General features: G+C 34.6%; 1 protein-coding gene across 4 annotated transcripts in view; it reads right to left on the minus strand.

Annotated features, from left to right (window-relative positions):
- Window positions 1-220: 220 nt before the first annotated feature.
- The window catches only part of LOC123676192 (RNA-binding protein Musashi homolog Rbp6-like), a 35,908-nt gene continuing 14,417 nt past the window's right edge, over window positions 221-21,711 (minus strand). The window contains exons 2-3 of one of the 4 annotated variants that reach the window (XR_006746869.1): window positions 21,060-21,575; window positions 19,603-20,517 (exon numbers count right to left, since the gene is read on the minus strand). Coding sequence is in view for 1 of the 4 variants with exons in the window: in XM_045611939.1 (XP_045467895.1) it covers window positions 603-1,622 (1,020 nt within the window). In the remaining 3 variants the exon portion in view is untranslated. Of the gene's footprint in view, window positions 1,627-19,602; window positions 20,518-20,877; window positions 21,576-21,711 lie in introns of those variants that run through there. The other 3 variants (XR_006746865.1, XM_045611939.1, XR_006746872.1) reach the window with 3 other exon arrangements.

Raw genomic sequence — 21,711 nt, forward strand, 5'->3', positions numbered from 1 at the left:
TGTTATTTAATGTGAAAAAAATAAATGGAGACTGTTGGGGATATACTTATCCTTTCCTCAACATTGGAGCAGACCTAATCGTCTAGACTTCAACTCCAAGTAAGTTGTAATAACTGATAGTCTCTAGCTTGGACTAATTTACGCACTTTATATGTGAATAATTTCCACTCGAATTAATGCAAAGGGTAACAGTGATAAATAAAAACAACTTACTCGGTAATAAGTTTATTTTCTGTGAGAAAATATTGGTTGAAATACTTTCGTTGGATACACGTGTAACACAAGGTGAATACAAACAGAGAGTACACGTGCACCACAAAGTGATTACAGAACAGAGAATACAGAACAGAGAATACACTAATAAGAAATAACTAAAATAAATATAAATAATTAAAAAAACAAAGCAAAATAAGATTAATTAAGATATTTGGGTAGGCAACCCAAATTACATATTGGAGAATTGTGAATAATATACAATTCTCCAACAGAGAACTCACTTTAAATACACGCCTCGTAATTAAAATTACAAAAATTAACGTGCTCGAACAAATCTGACGTAAAGGCGTGGGCCGTTAATTATTTACTTAGCTTCTTCTTGTCGACTAAAGATACGGGTCAAACCAATCCGTATCTTGGTTAAATGGAGGCCACTCAATGTTTTGTTGTTCTCCAAGGTTGTTGCCTCCAGGGTAAGGACCTTGTGGAAGAGGTGGTGCAGGTGCAGCTTGAGTGCTTGATGCAGAGGGTGCAGGGGAAGGTATAGGTGGTTGTGCACTAGATACCATTGTAGGTATTTGGTGAGGATACCTCAATAGTAGAGGTGGAGCATCATTATATGTTGAATATACAGGGGGTGGATAAGGTAGTTGTATACGAGATGTCATTGTAGGTATTTGATGAGGATACCTATAGCCCGAATATGGTGGTGGACGTTCAGTTTGAGGAACTGCAGGAACTGGAGGAGCACGAACCCTAGATTGCATTTTAGGTATTCGGTAAGGAGCTTGTCTATAGCTGGCTAATATAAGTGGAGGAGGTAAACGAGCACTAGCTGCCATTGTTGGAATTCCATACAGGGGAAAACCATAGCTCGGTGGTAATGGTGGAACAGGCCACATTTGCCCATAACCAGCCATAGCAGTCGATCGCGCTTGAGCTGCAGCATCAAGGGGATATGGATAAGGTGGCCAAGTACAAGTTTCGGCTTGCATCATCAATCCTGGATCTTGTCTCTCTCTATTTGTGTTTCTGTCATCTTTAGGCCGTGCCTTTAAGCATTCAACCTGTTTCCTATTTATCATGTGGTAATGAATTTCAATGACGATCTTTGCGAATTCTTCTCTATCGAAGATGATAAATCCGAAACCTCTATGCCTGTTTGTTCTGGTGTCCATCAGCAATGAACACTCTTGAATGTTTCCAAATCTAGCGAAATAGTTCTTTAAGTCTGCTTCTGTTGTATTTTGAGCTACTCCGCCGACAAAGACTTTTTTCTTTTGTTTTTCCGTTAAATTTGGATGATTAGGTATCAGCTCCACATCGATTTCCCTGGCAGGCTGTTCCATCTCACCTGTGGAAGGTGACTGGCTTCCTCCATTCGGGTTATTTTCTGTGTTTTCCATGTCGCTTTAATAAAAAACAATTCAATTTGAGCAATGTTTTGGCAGTTCATATTGAATAAATTTCATAAAATATATGGTATAAAGGGTCTTTTCAACTCAGGTATGGACCAATTTTATAAAGAAAGAGAATTAATTAATAAGTGTCAGAATGTGACCTAACATACAATCGAAATTGCTTAATATACTAGTGGAATAAATCAAAGGATCAAAATAAAATTCGAAATTTTTATCGGTTTTTCAACTGGCTGTATTTTTTATAACAATGGTCGTATCTCAATTTGAAAAGGAGCTTTTTGAAGCTTAAAGTTTATAGTTTTGAGACCCCATGATGACAAAATTTTTCAAGCAATGTGTTCCGCTCAATCCTTATGAATACAATGTCTAAAATTTCTGCGAAATTTTTCCAGTTTTTGTTTTTGGCCTACAGACTTGAAAAATGTTTTTCCAACTTAACCACTATATGGATGAGATAACTTCATTCAGCTTCAATATCCTCTTTTCAAAATTTCGATACGAGCATTTCTCTCTGAAATATAGAACTTTGAATTGAAAAGGACCTTTTTGTCTTTAACCATCAATATCTCACCACTCAATGTTTGCACAGAAAATTTAGGGGCTGTTTTGAAATCTTGAATGAATTCTCTACAAGAAATAGCTATGGTATTTTCGGCAAAAAATTATCTGCGTTCTCTACATTAATTTGAAAAGTTGATAAAAAAAGGGCTTTTGGAGGCTTTTTGATAGTCAAGCGCTGAATTGAAAATATCGAGAAAACCATCAAACTCAAGTATGCGTTTTATAGTTCAATATCACCACAAAAATCCCAGAGAATTTCAATTCAATCCATGGAGCGGTTTTTTTGTTTCATTCGATCGAATTTTCAAAACATTAAATAATTCAAAATTTTGCAAATTCGTTTTGAGAATGATCTGCCTTTTTTAGCGTTGTTAAAGTTGAGATATGCAATTTCTGATAAGTGAGTAGATCGATTTCGAAATTCCCTTGGGTATATCATCTTCATTTCGAATTTAATTTGGTTTCTATCATCAAGATCTTGGAATGAAATTACGGAATCACATTAGAAATGATAAGAATTGATTTATTTGTCAATAAAAAAAAATTTTCAGAAAATTCATTTAATGAATTCTGAAATTGTTCTGTTCTGTTATTGATTAATTTCCTCATTTTGTTGGAGATTATGAACAGTTGAATCGAAAATCGTGATCCTTTAATTTTTTGAAAATTCGATCGAATGAAACAAAAAAACCGCTTCATGGATTGAATTGGAATTCTCTGGGATTTTTGTGGTGATATTGAACTGTGAAACGCATACTTGAGTTTGATGGTTTTCTGGATATTTTCAATTCAGCGCTTGACTATCAAAAAGCCTCCAAAAGCCCTTTTTTATCAACTTTTCAAATTAATGTAGAGAACGCAGATAATTTTTTGCCGAAAATACCATAGCTATTTCTTGTAGAGAATTAATTCAAGATTTCAAAACAGCCCCTAAATTTTCTGTGCAAATATTGAGTGGTGAGATATTGATGGTTAACGACAAAAGGACCTTTTCAATTCAAAGTTCTATATTTCAGAGAGAAATGCTCGTATCGAAATTTTGAAAAGAGGATATTAAAGCTGAATGAACAAGTTATCTCATCCATACAGTGGTTGAGTTGGAAAAACATTTTCCAAGTCTGTAGGCCAAAACCAAATCTGAAAAAATTTCGCAGAAATTTTAGACACTGTATTCATTAGGATTGAGCGGAAAAATTTTGTTATCATGAGATCTCTAAACTATAAACATCAAGCTTCAAAAATTTCTTTTTCAAATTGAGATACGACCATTGTTATCGAAAATACATCCATTTGAAAAACCGCTTAAAATTTCGAACTTTATTTTGATCCATTAATTTATTCCACTAGTATATATCATTCGGTACTTGAAATTTCTACACCTGTGATTCTTGATGTTTTATCGAAAAATTTTACATAGGTACATACACAAAAAATCAACCTTATGATACGTAAATTTCAATTTGATCGAATTGCTAAAATGATCAAGTGTTCCGTGAACGCGATCATTTTTCTATCGACACGAAGACTTGCATTTAGAAGAAACAATGAAAGTGTTAATTCGGACAATCAAAGAGATTTTAGGGAGCTTGCTAGATTCGTCGCTACGTAAGTCGAAGATTTTTAGAAGTTTATAGATCTTTCCCTGTTGTCCGTATTTTGTGATTTATCGAAAACAAGTTTCAGAATTATTTAATTGATTAATATTCTATATAGATATTGATCTAGCCGACCTACACCAAAAGGGCACGAGGCGTTACTGGTAGACATGGTTTATTATTCCATAAAATAATATAATATGAAATATCAATTATAGCTTCAGATAGGAATTATCGACGATAATCAATATCCGCTATCAAAGTACTATGAATATTAGTTTTGGATAGACTGATCCATTTTTTTCTGAAATTCATGTTTTGTGTGAGTGTAACAAAAATAAACAATTATAAACTTTTCACAGATTAAAAACTATTTTTCGAGCGCCTTCTTTAGGAGGTTTTAACTAAGCAAAGAGAGCCTCAAAAAAAGTTTATATGATAGACCCACCCTATATTTTGACAAGTAATCACTCCCTGAATTTTCTCGCAACTATTCATGTACACCTTGTATAATTTTTTAAAACTTCAGAAAGAATATATAACTTAAATTATAAACAAAAAATACTATAAGAAAATATAATAAAATGTTCGAAACTGGGGGGCGCAGTTTAATATATTGTCACAGGCGAATAACTACCGACAACTACAGATGAATAAATGTTTACTTTTCAAGTGCAAGAAATGAATATATAATAAATCAATTTCCCCACCAATATTTGAAAGACTCTTATCACACGCCCCACTGATTAAGCCAATACCGACCACAACTGACACTTATTTCAAATAAAATTAATTATAGTGTCACTTAGAAGTAGATGATAAAATATTTGTTCTAATAACTACTGCCATATTTTTTTCATTATGACCCTTTCGAATGGAAAGATTTCATTAAAACCAACCTGAAATTTTCATTAGATTTGAAATATGAGAAATTCATATTTTGATGAAATAATAACAATAATTTCACTTTATTCCTTTCCTCATTTGATTTCGATATTCTGTTTCAATTTTCTACGTTTACACGATAAAGGGAGTGATGAATATCCAAAAATTAAAAAAAAACAAATAATTGAAATTCGATATTATATAACTTACGATTTATACATTTCTAGAGCTTACACATTATTCGAAATATTGTCGACTAATGGTCATGGAACTATCACTGAATATTTTTTTTACATCCTAGCATTTGAAAACATTCAATGTAACAATTTTGATTTATTCAAACCCCCCAACAAGAAATCAATGATCTTTAGAGAAAAAATATTGGATCGATCTATAAGTAGAAATTATTCAGCTGAATGCAAGGATATTAACCACATCCTCTTCTATTTTTCATTTGAAATAGTTGGCGTAAAATAAAATTCTGTCTTGTTCGTGTTGCGCAACTTCGGTAAGTGTAGAAAGAAGTAAATAATTTGAGATTTGCTTGGACCGACGCATTCGCCATTTATTGTCCTCTACTGTCTGTCACTTACTTCTAAAATTTAAATGTTATTTTATGGCGTATAGTTATTTAAGTCACTTATTTCTAATTGACACAATAGAGTCAATTAGAAATAAGTAAACTATAAGCCATAAAATAACATTTAGATACCTAGAACTACTCATCAATTCACAAAGAAAAAACAATATTTAATGGATTCAGTCCTTACTTGGCGGAAATTCATTATAAATAAAATAAAACGAAGTAATTTCCACTATATTATTTAATTGTTAGCAACAATTGTTTCGCCACACTGTGGCGAAACAATTGTTGCTAACTAATGAATAATATAGTGGAAATTACTTCGTTTTATTTTATTTCAGAAAAAACAATAAAAGCAAAGTAGGAAAAAAATTTGTACTTACTACGATCGAGAATTGTGTACTACTGGAGAGATTCAAACTTTATGTATATTTGAGAAGCTTACTACTGGTACTACTCAACTACAAGTAGGTAAATGATTACTTTTCAGATGCAACAAATGAGTTTATATAGTTAATAAATTTCCCCCACCAATAATGAAAGACTCTTTTCACCCCCCCCCTCCCGCAGGCGCGTATCCAGGCCCCACTTTTGGGGGGGGGGACTTTTAGACTTTCAAAATACTGAAAATGTGAACCCCAGACGCTTCCACAATTTGGGGACGTCATTTTTTTGGCCGTTCATTAATATGGATTTCACAAAAATGTATTGAAGGTGAAATTTTTGCTGATCTTGTAATTAGGGGGGGAGATGTTACCCCAGTTCCCCCCTGGATCAGCGGCTGCACTCCTCCACCCTTGTTCAAAGGCAGTACCGACCACAACTGATTCTTATCTCAAAGAAAAATAATTATAGTTTTACTCAGAAGTAGATACTAAAATATGTGTTCCAATAACTACTGACATATTTTTCTTATTATAACCCTTTCGAATCGAAAAATTTTATTGAAACACACCTGAAATTTTCACAGCTTGGATACCTATTCAAAAAAAGACGCAATTTCAACTAAGTAAATATTTTTATAATAAGTTTTGTTGACTATTATTCTTATAGAGAAGCTTATGAGAAATTGGGAACTAGCACCTCTGCTGATTCAAAAAAAAATATCACGAAATCCTTTTAAGAATTCCATACATTCCATTTATGTTTAAAAGCTACATTAAGTTATAATTTCACAAAGATGTCGAAAGCGGACGCAAATATAGTGGTAACGACGAATATGACAGATTTCTCGGATCATTAAAAAAAAAAGTTCATAAGGATGGTGCCGCAAACACTTCATTTTCGAGAATCAGAATGTTGAAGTTTGGTTTTTTGTGATTTTTAATCGATAATAATAATAAATAATTTCGTTAAACTGGTATACCTAATTAAAACAAAAAAGTTGGACTACGAGAAACACTTTATTATATCTCGAAAACAAAGCGTTTTCGGGCCTATGTTTATAGGTCTTTATTGTAATCAGTATCCAAGGAATCTCTCATTTTCATTTGCACCTCCATTTTAGGAATATCCTGTATATGGCTCGAACGGTTGTTTTTTGAGTTATCTGATATTACCCGAAATCTTGGGTTCCAATTTCGGTTTTTTCTTTTCAGTTTGAAAATTCCGAGAATTTCTTGGCGTTAAAAACTTAAACGCTTTTTATTCTGATCCTTACTCACAAAATTTCGCATAAAGTTTCCGTTTTTTACTCCATTTAATATAAACCTTTCTTTGTTGATTGATTAGAAGATCAAATTAATCAAATAGTATTTTTCGTCGAACTCTATGAAAAGTGACATTTTACGTCCTAATTTCCGACTGAAAAATCGACTATTATTGAAGGCAAGTGTTTCTTGTCCGCAAACACTATTCGTCCGCTATGGTTACTATGATACGACACCATTACCTATCTTAGTAACCACTGCGGTTACTATGATACGGCATATTTTATGTTTAAATGAGACTGTAGTGTAGATTGTAGATTAGTGTTGATAATAATCAAGAATGGATAGTGATAGCGATATGAATATCAATAACACTCTTCCCTAGCTGCGAGAATTGGCAACTACGGCCACGTATCAAAATTTCCGAAACTTATTGCATTTTTGAAAAAACAAAGCATACAAAGCGAAAAAATCAAGAGTATTTAGTCGCGAAGAATTAAACAAATTTCTTTGTTATGACCCAGATGTAACTTATTTTTTGTACAAGGTGAAGTGTTTTGAGTTATTTTGCTTCTCATGCATCTTCTTCAAAAATTGAAATGAATAATTGCACAACTGTACGTTTTTTATTCATCTTTCAGATTGAATTAATTTTGTACTTTAATCAAAAAATAGAGTTGTCACAGTTCAAATCAGAATACATTTTGTTTCTATTCATTGAAATTGTGATCGAGTCTTCAGTTCTAACAGATACGTATTTGATATCATCAAACTGGCGAGTACCTTACTTCCGAAGTATATGAGGTCGACTAAAAGCTGTCTGCAGTTTGCAGACTCGACTATAATAGTTTTAGACTTTTTTTCGTCCTTGGTACATGAATAGCAATTATATTGCGTATCCTTTTGATGGCTCGAATGTTGAATTTACCATATGAAATCATGAAAATGCCATTATGGAAATCTACTGTTATTGCACCGAGGATATATTTCTAATTTTTTCATTAATTATTATTTTCAGATATCAATACAATTCCATCATTTTTGAATTTATGTCAAAAATACTGATATACTTCATTTTTGACAGATCGATTTGTTCAATTTCTCGAAAAAATCGCGATTTCAATACAGTAAAAAAAAATGAGTTATGAGTCATGGGTTATGAAATAACAATAAGAATAAATAGATTCATTAATCGACAAAAGTACAACTACATCTAAATTTTTACCAATCTATTTCATGAAAGAGCAAGTTTCCAAAAATAATGATAGTTAAAGTTTTTTCTTTCAACAAAATGACATCTCATCAAAATTCGTAGAAAACTACTTGGTTTTCTGAGAATTGTTGTTAGAGTCATTATTATTATAACATCGTAATTTACTTTCATTCTTACACCTAAGTTGAACTCTCAGGTACTATTTCTTAGCCATTTATGTTATTTAAAATGTTAAAGATATGACTTCACAAAAGAGTCAAACTCTCTCATTTTGAATTTCGAAAAATGGTTACTATAATTTTAGTCATAGAAGTCATTAACTGTGTTATTGTCTCATTGTGTTTATTGAAGAAATATTGTACATACAATTGGTGAACCCCTGTCGTGTTTAGATATTTTTCAGCATACTTAATCGGGTGGATAATAGAATGTGTTTGTCCAAATTTATGATTTACAACGCTCCCGGTTGAAATGGTTTTTGGGTAGGATGAATTTCTTTAAATAAATGTCATTTGAAGAGAATACTGGAAGAACGGAGGTAAGACCTGACTTTTATGATCGACTGCGTTCTTCTAGTGTTCACTTTCAAAACCTCAATCATATAAATTCATTCATTTCGAAATCCTTAGGTCTTCCAAAGACCCTTCAATTGTTCAATTTATGAAAAATTGAAATATCTCAAAAACGGTAAGCTTCAAGCATATGAAAGCACACTCTGTGTACTAATGGAATCTAATGATGTCAGTGATGGAACAGCCTGTATAAGAAAACACAGACAAATTTTCATTGGTTCAATTATAAAATTTTAATTTTCAATATGACAATTTGAAAATTCGAAAAAACAATTGTCATTACTTATTACACAGATTGAAGTTTTCACTTCTTTCCTACTGCTGACATATGTTTTTCTTCCGATAAATTCATTATTTCAGTATAAACGACGGAATTGAATGACAATTTTTAAATTTAATACATTTATTTTTGGAAATTTTCTATGCAGAACAAGTCAGATTGCAATTCATTAAGCAGAGTTCATTTCGAATAGTCATTACTTCTTTAATGAGAATACTGTCAATGGACTAATCATAAGTCTGAATACGTTGTATCTGATGGCTATTTAATATAATTCCCACATCTTCATTCAGGAATCTGGAATATATCAGAAATAATAATTGGCAGTTCTACCTAGTGCATTTACTGAGACATAAATCAATTGAAAAAGGGTGAAACAACCCAATTAGTCTTGTCAAAAAAGACGAAAAAAAAGTATTAATTTGCATTTAGTTTCAAGAAGTTGGATTTTTGTACAGGGTGGGCAAATTTCGATGTTTTTGCACTACAAATTTTGAACCAGGGGAAATAGACCAAATCTAGCAGAGTCTCTCATTTAAAAGTGTCCATCCTCAATAACACAACAACGAATCAGAATTTGTGAAAACACTCGATTTTTGATGACAGGGGGACATGATCTGCGATACAAAGCTTGTTTCTACTAGCAACCTCCTGGAGAGGGTTGCAACCCCATCAGGAATTTGAATAGAGGAAGTGGGAAGTGTTGTATCACAAATGGATACATGGATTCAAATTCGTACGAACCTGCAGTTTGTGTTCTATAAAGTGAATATTCATAAAGTTACAGGGTGTTTTTTATGTAATTATGGTATAGTATATCCAAAGTCACTTGAACTAGTCTATAAAAACGCTTGGCCAGAGATAATTATAAAACAGTCATAAACCATAGGCGCACACTTTTCAAACCCTTGAGTTGAAAATAATATTTTTGAATATGTATGGGACTCAGATGTCGATTCTTTCAGAAAATTTGTGACGTGAGTAGCTTTTGCTGTTACATCAAGAATGATACTATGTCATTCTACGGTATTAAAATTCGATTATTCTTTATTCTCGACCTGTAATATACTATCAAGGAACGTTATCAACGATGATGAACTGATCGTTGCATAGAATTATAAGAGCACGAAAATGTTTGAGATGAATTCGAAAATGTTCTGTCTGAAGATAAGACAAACTAGGGTAGAATAGGTGCATGACCTTGAGATCCTTGAATGACATCCAATTTTCTACGTCAATTTAGCAGCTACGTTGCCGAATTGAATTTTATTTCTTCGTTATTGTAAGGCGAAATTTATGTCCCTCAGTGGAAGCAGAAGGCTGAATGATAATGATGTACAGGGTGATTCATCGCGATGGCCTATTAGTCGTATTGTAATAAATTATTCATTAAGATGGTTGAAAATCCATAAACCAATAAAATTCTCAATTACGAATAATTAATGACATTTCATGAGATATCAAATTTAGTTATCCAAATTTCGATTTTAGTTTCTATGTTTTCCGGAAGTCATAGACGAGTTATAAACTACTCTACTCAGTTAGAAATTGTAGTATTTCCTCAGTTCAAGTTTTTCCTCGATAACTCTTGAATTTTTCGTATTCAGAATCAGAATAAATATTCAAAGATATATGTAACCTATTATTAAAACTGTATCGACTGATGGAAGGAAATGGTCAAATATTTCTATTTTCTATAAAATACTTGATTGATTTTTCGATCTTGGTACGTAGCTGCCAATTCGACGTACTAAGAGCCTCAACATCATATGCCTATTTTTTATGATTTCTCAAACCAGTAATAACTTTGCTAAAATCAGAAAATGTAATGAAAATTTTGTTGGTTGATCTCATTTTAACCAATTCTTCCTTCAGTGGAATGAAGATATTTAGGATGCGAAATCATTTTCTTCAGAACCCGTCATATATCACTTCTGACTTTTAAAGTAAATGAAGGAATAGATTTGATTGCGAAATATTCATTTCTTTTTACATAAGCCATAGAATTGTGCCAAATAGTCATAGTCGAAAACATTAAAATCATCAGTCACACAACGAACTAAAACTACGTAAAAATGCATTTCAATAATACCCCTATGGACCACACTGGTCAATGCGAATTATTAGAAAGTAATTAAGAAGTGATAGATGCAGCCAATGCGTGTAACCAAAAACGCTCTCAAAGTGGAAAGGGGCATACGAGGGGAAATATTCAGCCAATAAGATCAATCAAATCGGGACATTCTTGTTTCCAAGACGATCTGCTAAATACCGGGGTTTATTCGAGAGTATTGATAGCAATATTTTCATAAATTCCAAGGGAATTTCTGGAAACTTGGACAACCCTTGTATAATTGAAATATTCAGGCTTCCTCCAAGTGACTTTGGATAAACTATACTGATAAAACTGAATGAAACAGAGATGTTCTAATTGATTGTATAATTTCTACTGGCCGATGCTTAACGTAAACAGGGTCAGACCGATGCAAAACATTAAGTCGAGCTTACCGATGCAAAACGTAAATTCGAACTGGGACCGTATTCTCGACAAGTGATCTTTCAAAACTTATACGTTCTTTCAGTGCTCTGAACACTGAATAAACGTATACGTTTTGAAAGATCACTTGTCGAGAATACGGTCCCAGACCGATGCAAAACCGCTGCCTGCAATCTAATGACGAGAACTTAGAGCATTTGCTCAATACTGTTTGTTAAAATTTTTTCTTTCAATAGAAATTTATACGATCAATTAGAAGATCTCTGTTTCATTCAGATTTATCGGTGCCATAATTCCAAAAAAAAACTCCCTGTAACTCTGTGAATATTCACTTTATTAGAAGACAAACTGCAGGTTCATACAAATTTGAATCCTAGCATGCATTTGCGTACTACAAATGTAGCGTTCAATTGCAGCACAAAATACCTAGTGTGTAAATGTTGGTTGCCTACACATATTTTTAGTCGTACTATAAGTTTTGAATTGTCCTTTCGTTAGAAAGTTATCGTGTATACGGCTGAACGGTAAGAATTAAATTTGAGGACGGATTCGTCATCAGTGAGTCGAACCTTATCGTTTATCCATAAACTGCTTATGGGAATTTCCAGTGGGAGACCCTGCATACATTACTTTTTTCAGATGCGATGCGAGTGTTGTCCAACTCGGCCTAACGGCCTCGTCGGACAATTTCACGTCGAGTGCAATAAACATTCACTTTTTGCACTTGTTGCATAAATAACTATACTTTATTCGTTCTTTTCTCCATGAAAAATGTACTTCAGGAATTTGTGCAAATAATATGTGGATATTCCTTTCTTTTGCTTATGGGATGCAGATGTACTCGCATCTGAAAAAAGTAATGTATGCAGGGTCTCCCACTGGAAATTCCCATAAGCAGTTTATGGATAAACGATAAGATTCGACTCACTGATGACGAATCCGTCCTCAAATTTCATTCTTACCGTTCAGCCGTATACACGATAACTTTCTTATGAAAGGACTTGGAAACTTGAAATTTTCAGAGTAGGTTTAGATCTCAAATGATTAGGGTTTCCGTAAATATTGACGTTCGAAATTTTAATTTCTTGTTGATGTCGGAACTGCAGTTTCGATCGCGATAAATATTTTCAATTGGATGTAAAATGACAATTAAATGCTTCGTACAAAATTTAATGCTGATGATCACCTGAACAACACCATAAAAAATTAGAAAAGAATAAAGAATTGTATAGTTATAAACAGTTCTCTTGTCTCCAAGGGTGCAACCGGCACATGAATGAATGAGCGCTCAAAAGCTTCTGACTTCCCGTCAGTGCTTTTCAAAATATCTAGAAATGTTTATTAGTTTCCGGAAATGGTTTCAAATTTCTTATATCAAATGGAACACCCTGTATTTTATGGAATTCTCAAATTCCACATTTATTTCATGTAACATTCCATAAAGTCATCTCGATATGCTTTCGAATTATTCGCTGTTTCTGAGCGCTCTTTTACTGAACAGATCGACAAAATGTCTGCATTTTTCGAATCTTGCGCCTGGAATGGTCTCAAGCGATAGTGTTCGACACACTGATGATGAATCCGTCTTCAAATTCAATTCTGTCCGTCAGTCCGCAAACACGATATCTGCCGAACGATAAAAGCTAAAAACTCGAAATTTTCAAAGTAGGTTCGGATCTCAAATGCTACGGTTGAGTTCGTTGAGGGGCGAAATCAGACCAGGGGTTCCGTGAATATAGCAGTTGAAAATTTGGTTTTATATTTATTTCGAAACAGCAGGTTCGATCAAGATGAGACTTTTCATTTGGAAGGAGAAGAACAATTAGAACCACGTGCAAAATGTCATATTAATCGCTCGATCAGAACCATAGAAAAGTGAACTATATCGAAAAAACTGCATAATATTTCTGTGACCATACAATCGATGGAATTGAGATGTTGGAGTATTCATATGAAATACTAATTGCGAGCTCAGTGCAAATTTCAGACTAATCACTAATCAGATGGGATGGACCATCGAATATTAAAGAAGAATATTGGAAAATGAACAACCAATATTTCCATGATTATAGATCCGATCCAATTGAGATTTTGCTTTTAATAATAATAATATTTATTTGCTCCATCAAATATGTTACATGGGAAGTCATGCTATTGTTTGTTTGACTAATGGTATCTATCGAGCACTCGATGGGGGAAAATGTACGATGGGACTCTTCTTAGACTTGGCCAGGGCCTTTGACACTGTCAACCACCGCAAACTATTGGACGTCATGGAGGACCTTGGTATAAGAGGAGTAGCGGGTGATTTGTTTCGGTCCTATCTTGAGGATAGAAAACAATGCGTGGAGGTTAATGGGGTCGTGAGTGAGGGGCAGGAGGTTTTGACCGGTGTGCCTCAGGGGACGGTCCTAGGACCTGTACTATTTCTCATCTATATAAATGAATTCCTGTCTCTTGAGGTGGATGCAGAGATGTCGTCCTTCGCAGATGACACTGTGATCTTGTTTACTGGCTCTACCTGGGAGGAAGTTGTGGATAAGGCCGAGAATGGAATGGAAGAAATGAGAAATTGGTTAAGTGAAATGGACTTGATGCTGAATATGGAAAAGATCAAGTGCATGGTATTCTCTAACAGAGTATCTGGCTTACCCAGGATTCAGAATTTGGTATTGAGGAATGACAGTGTAATTGAGTGCATAAAATCGAAAACTTATCTTGGAGTGGAATTTGACGAACACCTTAGATGGGACCTTCACATCGCCAAGGTGACGAAGAAACTTAGATCCCTATTATTTACATTCAGATGCCTGAAAAGAATCATGGACGATGGTATTCTCAAAATTTTGTATCATGCACTGGTTGAGTCGCACTTACAATATGGAATATCATCCTGGGGTGGAGCGTACAAATGTCACAAAACACAACTCAAAGTTTTACAAAAAACCTTCCTCAAGATTATGTATAACAAGGAACGGACTTATTCCACCCAAAAACTCTTCGAGGAAGTAACCATGTTCGAATTGGAAAAACTTTATTATTTTGGAGTTCTTTGCCAGCAGTACAAAAGGAAAACGGAATTGCCGTCTATAAGCCATACTCACGACACTAGGCACAAAAAAAGATCGGAATATGTCACTGAAAGAGCAACAAAAGCAGTAGGTCAGAGATCATTTTATTATATGGCTCCAAGAGTCTTCTCGCTGGTTCCGCTTCATATCAGAAATGTGAATAGTCCAACATTATATAAAAAGTGGTTGAAGATCTGGTTGAGAGGTATGTCCATGGATGAGATTGACAGGACGCAATCAGCGACATTCATAAGCTGGGAAAAGATCAAAAAAGTCCTATTCTGTTGGAATTAAATAGCAGAATAGTTAAGCTGAATATACTACACAAGGCCAGCAAACTCAAGGGCACAGGCATATCTATATCTCCGGATTATACATTGGAGGAAAGAGAACAGAGGAGAATTTTGGTCAGGCGTATGAAAGAGTCTATAGAAGAAGGGAACAACGCACGTATCAGAGGGAATAAACTTGTAATCGACAATAAGCAGTTGCAGCAAGTTGTAGATGAAAACAGAGCGCAAACTGACTTGGTGAGACCAGAGGTGCAGGGTGTTGCACATAGACCGAGAGGGTTGAGACCTAGGCAACCAAAGGCTAGTGAGCAGATCCAAGGACCGTAAGTGAAATAAGATTGTTTTTACTTTGGGATCTCTGAAAGGGGGTGTTTTAGAAGAGGGGAAATTTATTTGTTTTTTTTTTTTGTTGTTGTTTGGAAAGGGATAGTAATGGACGCATATGTACGCGACATGGAACCAACTAAAATGTTGACAAATATCGCAGAAACCCAGGAGAGCTGTGTACATTTTCTTAGGAAAGAGGCTGACTGTACAAATTTTGCTTTATTTCATAATAATATACGAAGTGTGTCTAAAAACTTTGATGAACTTAGCATTATTGTTGATCAACTAGAAGTGGAACTTGACTGCATCGTTTTAACTGAAACATTCAAAATAGAAAACAAGGATATTTATCAACTTTCTGGATACACTAGTATATACAATGAGGGTGATATAAATAAAAATGATGGAGTTTTAGTTTTTATTAAAAGTACATACACATGGCAGTCTGAAATTGTAAAATTAAATAATATTAAGGCTTTAAAACTGAAAATTACACTGTGTGATGATAAAGTAATACAGGTGATATGTCTATACCGTTCTCCATCACAGCCCGAGACGGAATTTCTGGATGGCCTCGGAAGTTTTCTGGACCAATGTAGAACCAATTGTGAAGTCTCATTTTTTGTTGGTGACATAAATATCAATCTTCTTGATCGGGAAAACGATATTTCGAATGAATATCAGAATATTCTTTATGAGAGGGGCTATGTATCGGCTATAAACACCTATACTAGAAAACAGGGTAATACATTGAGTTGTCTTGACCACATTTTTATTAGAAGCAAATGTTTGGAACAGTTTACTCCTGTCGCTTGGCGAATCAATGTGACTGATCATAACCCAGTTCTCGTGCGATTCTCCAGTCCTGGGAAAACCAAAATTAGCGAAGAAAAAATTGAGAATTATAGAAAAATTATAAATTATGAACAACTCGAGAAGGAAGTAAGGAAAGAAAAATGGGAGAATGTTTACGACGGAGAAAACGCGGAAGAAATGTCTAAAATACTGATGAGTAGATTGTCCGATCTGATAAGATACTGCACGAAAAATATAAGAATAAGGAGCACCGGAAAAAAGCGGAAAGACTGGATGACGAATGGTCTTATGAAGTCTATTATGACTAGAAACTCACTACACAGGGAAATGTTGAGAAATCCTCAAGATGAAGATTTAAAAATTACTTTCAAGAAATACAGAAACTCCTTAAATGATCTAATAAGGAAAACAAAGAACAATTATATGAGAAGTCAGATAAACAAAAACATGGAAAATACAAAAAACTTATGGAAAACTGTCAGAGAGATGAGTGGCAACAGCAAACAGAATTCGGACATCAAGTTTCTCAAGACTGAAGATAAGAAACTAACAGACAAAAAAGATATTGCTGACTGTTTTGCGAAATACTTCTCCGAGATTGGTAAAAAACTTGCCGCTAATATTAGGGAACCGACGACTAAAGTTAACTATCAAAGCAGGCTTATTAACTCATTTGGTCTTGTTGAAACTCATGATGAAGAAGTAAAGAGTGTTATCAGAACATTGAAGTGCGGAAAAGCCCCTGGAGGAGATGGAATTACATCTGAAATTCTGAAACGCCTGATAGATTTCATAACCCCACCTCTCACGTGTGTTATAAACAAGTGCATACAAGAGGGTACGTTTCCATCAATTTTCAAAAGGGCAGTAATAACTCCAGTCTATAAAAACGGCGAAAAACATCTAACCTGCAATTATCGACCGATATCAGTAATTTCTACCTTGGGCAAGGTGTTCGAGAAACTGTTGAAAAACAGAATAACATCTTACTTGGAAAAATATGAACTATTATCTCGCCGACAATATGGATTCATCCCTGGGAAGTCTACAGAGGATGCCATGGCAGATCTCATGTCCAAGATATATAAAGCACTAGATGATGGAATGCCGGCTATGTGCATCTACATAGATTTGGCAAGGGCTTTTGATACCGTTCCCCACCGTGGCCTGCTCACGTCTCTAGAAAATTTTGGATTCAGAGGAAATGAGTACAAATTAATTGAAGATTACTTAAATAATAGAGAGCAGGTGGTGGTGGTGAGCGGGGTCGGAAGCTTTACTACTAAGGTTGAGTATGGAGTGCCCCAGGGTACTGTCCTTGGGCCTCTCCTCTTTTTAATCTACTTGAATGACCTTTTTTCCTTGCCTATATCCGGAGAGATCATAGCATTTGCTGACGATACAGCTATTTTTTATAGAGGACAGGATTGGTGGGTGCTGAAACAAATTGTAGAAGAAGATCTCAAAAAAGTGCTGAACTACTTCGACTCTAAGCTGTTGACCTACAATCCGGAAAAGACAGTCTATATGCCCTTTTGTAATGTCCCATCTGGGCTTCCGGAATACACAGAACTCTCCATATCTCGAGAAACTAACATCAATACTGTGAGGATGGAAACTGAAATTAAATATTTGGGTATCGTTGTAGACTGTTGTCTGAAATGGAATTACCACATCGATGCATTAACGAAGAAACTTAGAAGCTTGCTACCTTTGTATCGATTGTGCTCTAGGTTTTGTGACGCCGGACAGCTGAAAGTTCTATACATGGCACTCGTTCAGTCTTTGCTTTCGTATGGAATTTTGGTCTGGGGGGGTGCCACTAATGTTCACATGAAAAAAATCGAACTGATCCAAAAGAGATTTCTTAGGATACTAATGAGAAAAGATTTTACCTACCCGTCAGATGATCTCTATGAAGAATCTGAACTGCTCGATCCTAGACAGCTGTACTGTGCTCGTATTCTTCAGTACCATTTCAAGACCAAAAGAAACCAAGATCTGGTGTCTCACAGCTATGGAACACGGAAGTTATTTTATAATGTACCAAAAATGCGAAAAACTATTGGTCAGCGATCCTTCGTGTTTCTTGCTCCAAGGACATATAACAAGTTACCTCAGGATGTACAGGCAATAACTACAGAACGGCTCTTCAAGAAAACTATAAAGCGATGGCTTCTTTCTCAGTCCCGACAGCGTGTAACTCAATTGGTCGATTTGAAAAACGCTCAGATTAGATGAAACCAAACATACCAACTCCTTGGCTTCTGTTAGGTCGTATTGGAACAGCTTCAATCAGGAAATATTTTCAAGTCAAATAACCATTCACAAGATTCGTCTTAAATGGTTACAGAGGGAATATTAATATAAAATAATTACAGTTAGTTCCAAATTGTCTTTATTATTATCCAACAGAAATAAATCACATTATTCAATTTTTGTAAAGAATGTATAAATTTTTGTTTATGAAGGAATATTTTGGTTTTGGAAAATTATTGCAATCATGTGTATTACTTTTTTTTGTATTATTTCATGTGGGGATAAATAAAGCATATTATTATTATTATTATTATTATTACCGTGAATTCTGGTTAATGGCACTCTTAGAACATTGAGAGCGATCTGTTCTTTAATTTTCACTATTTCATGCGATCCCGGTTTGGATTGCTTAAAATTTTTTTTCTTCTTGCATTTTTTTTGTGAATTGCCTACAAATATGATTTTTCATAACTGATTGTATATGTATTAATTTTCTGGGAAATAAATCTTATTATTATTATTATATATAGATTGCTCCAGCATAAATTTTATGTTCTAAGAGATATATTCAATACGAAAAACTTATTATTACTTTATAATTCTTTAGTAGAGTCAGTTCTCAGGTATTGTGTGATTGTGTGGGGGGGTCTTACTAAGAACGCTGGAAAGGGTCTACAAATATCACAGAACAGTTTGATAAAAATAATGCTTAGAACTACTTCATCCTACGGATGAATTATATTATGAATCTGGGATTATGAATGTGAGGATTCATTTATCAGACTCTCATGTACATGTTCTCCCAAGATCATCCACTCATTGAACAAGAAAGAAGATACGTGACCAGAGCAGTGGACAATGAGTCGCTTGAGATTAGGTTATTCAGGAAGAGTTGCTCACAACGTTTCATTTTCTATATTGGACCTAATTACTATAACAGAATCCCACTAAATGTTAGAAAAATTAAGAATAGAAGAACGTTCAGTAGGGAGCTCAGGAAACTTTTGTTCGAGAACCGATTCACCTTCGATTTGTGAATTTGATATATTTCATTTTATTTATTCTTTTTTTTTTGGAATCCTTAAGCTATTGATTCTTGCCGTGAAGTGCAAAGTTTGTTGTTCTCCATGTCCGCGCCTCTCCTTTCATCTCATCTAGGGTTTTCTTTTGTTTTTTTTTTTTTTTTGTTTATACTACTTGATAAGCCTGTGCTCAAAGTCCTCAGAAAGTCAGAACAACATGAACAAGCACTGCTTAGTTGTTGTTTCGTCTTGATGGGGATATCATTGAAATTGTTGTATGTATTTTGTACTATATTTAAGCAAATTGTAATTGTGGTTGGAATCTCTCAAATAAAATTAATCAAATATTTAGATTTTTATTATAGGAAATAGTATGGTGATATTAAATACAGCAACAAAAAATGGTATCAGATCAATAAAATAAATATAAATAATTAAACAAACAAAGCTAAATAATAAAAGTAGGCTGAAGGACCTTAGGTCGATGGCCATTTGTTTGTTTATGAACAATAAAGGACTGTTACTACTACTACTAGTAAAAGTGAAGATATTTGGGTAGGTAACCCAAATTACATATTGGAGAATTGTGAGTAATATACAATTCTCCAACAGAGACCTCACTTTAAATACACGCCTCGTAATTAAAATTACAAAAATTAACCTGCTCGAACAAATCTGACTTAAAGGCGTGGGCCGTTAGTTATTTACTTAGCTTCTTCTTGTCGACTCAAGATACGGGTCAAACCAATCCGTACCTTGGTTAAATGGAGGCCACTCAATGTTTTGTTGTTCTCCAAGGTTGTTGCCTCCAGGGTAAGGACCTTGTGGAAGAGGTGGTGCAGGTGCAGCTTGAGTGCTTAATGCTCATTTTTTGTGTTTCTGTCATCTTTAGGCTTTGCCCTTAAGCAGTCAACCTGTTTCCTATTTATCATGTGGTAATGAATTTCAATGACGATATTTGCACATTCTTCCCTATCGAAGATGATAAATCCGAAACCTCTATGCCTGTTTGTTTTGGTGTCCATCATCAATGAACACTCTTGAATGTTTCCAAATCTAGTGAAATAGTTCTTTGAGTCTGCTTCTGTTGTATTTTGACCTACTCCGCCGACAAAGACTTTTTTCTTTTGTTTTTCCGTTAAATTTGGATGATTAGGTGTAAGCTCCACATTGATTTCCCTGGCAGGCCTTTCCACCTCACCTGTGGAAGGTGGCTGGCTTCCTCCAGGCGTGTTATTTTTTATGGGGTCCATGTCGCTTTAATAAAAAAAATTCAATTTGAGCAATGTTTTGGCAGTTCATATTGAATAAATTTCATAAAATATATGATATAAAGGGTCCTCTCAACTCAGGTATGGACCAATTTTATAAAAAAAGAAAATTAATTAATAAGTGTCAGAATGTGACCTTACATACAATCTCTTAAAATTTCGAACTTTATTTTGATCCTTTAATTTATTCCACTAGTATATATCATTCGGTACTTGAAATTTCTACACCTGTGATTCTTGATGTTTTATCGAAAAATTTTACATAGGTACATACACAAAAAATCAACCTTATGATACGTAAATTTCAATTTGATCGAATTGCTAAAATGATCAAACCAATCCGTACCTTGGTTAAATAGAGGCCACTCAATGTTTTGTTGTTCTCCAAGGTTGTTGCCTCCAGGGTGAGGACCTTGTGGAAGAGGTGGTGCAGGTGCAGCTTGAGTGCTTGATGCAGAGGGTGCAGGGGAAGGTATACTTAGCTTCTTCTTCTTGTCGACTCAAGATACGGGTCAAACCAATCCGTACCTTGGTCAAATAGAGGCCACTCAATGTTTTGTTGTTCTCCAAGGTTGTTGCCTCCAGGGTTGTTGCCTCCAGGGTAAGGACCTTGTGGAAGAGATGGTGCAGGTGCAGCTTGAGTGCTTAATGCTCATTTTTTGAGTTTCTGTCATCTTTAGGCTTTGCCCTTAAGCATTCAACCTGTTCCTATTTATCATGTGGTAATGAATTTCAATGACGATCTTTGCAAATTCTTCTCTATCGAAGATGATAAATCCGAAACCTCTATGCCTGTTTGTTTTGGTGTCCATCATCAATGAACACTCTTGAATGTTTCCAAATCTAGTGAAATAGTTCTTTGAGTCTGCTTCTGTTGAATTTTGACCTACTCCGCCGACAAAGACTTTTTTCTTTTGTTTTTCCGTTAAATTTGGATGATTAGGTGTCAGCTCCACATCGATTTCCCTGGCAGGCCTCTCCACCTCACCTGTGGAAGGTGGCTGGCTTCCTCCAGGCGTGTTATTTTCTATGGGGTCCATGTCGCTTTAATAAAAAACAATTCAATTTAAGCAATGTTTTGGCAGTTCATATTGAATAAATTTCATAAAATATATGATATAAAGGGTCTTCTCAACTCAGGTATGGACCAATTTTATAAAAAAAGAAAATTAATTAATAA

Source organism: Harmonia axyridis, chromosome 3 (assembly GCF_914767665.1).
Source record: "Harmonia axyridis chromosome 3, icHarAxyr1.1, whole genome shotgun sequence".
In the NCBI taxonomy this organism is placed as follows: Eukaryota; Metazoa; Arthropoda; class Insecta; order Coleoptera; family Coccinellidae; genus Harmonia; species Harmonia axyridis.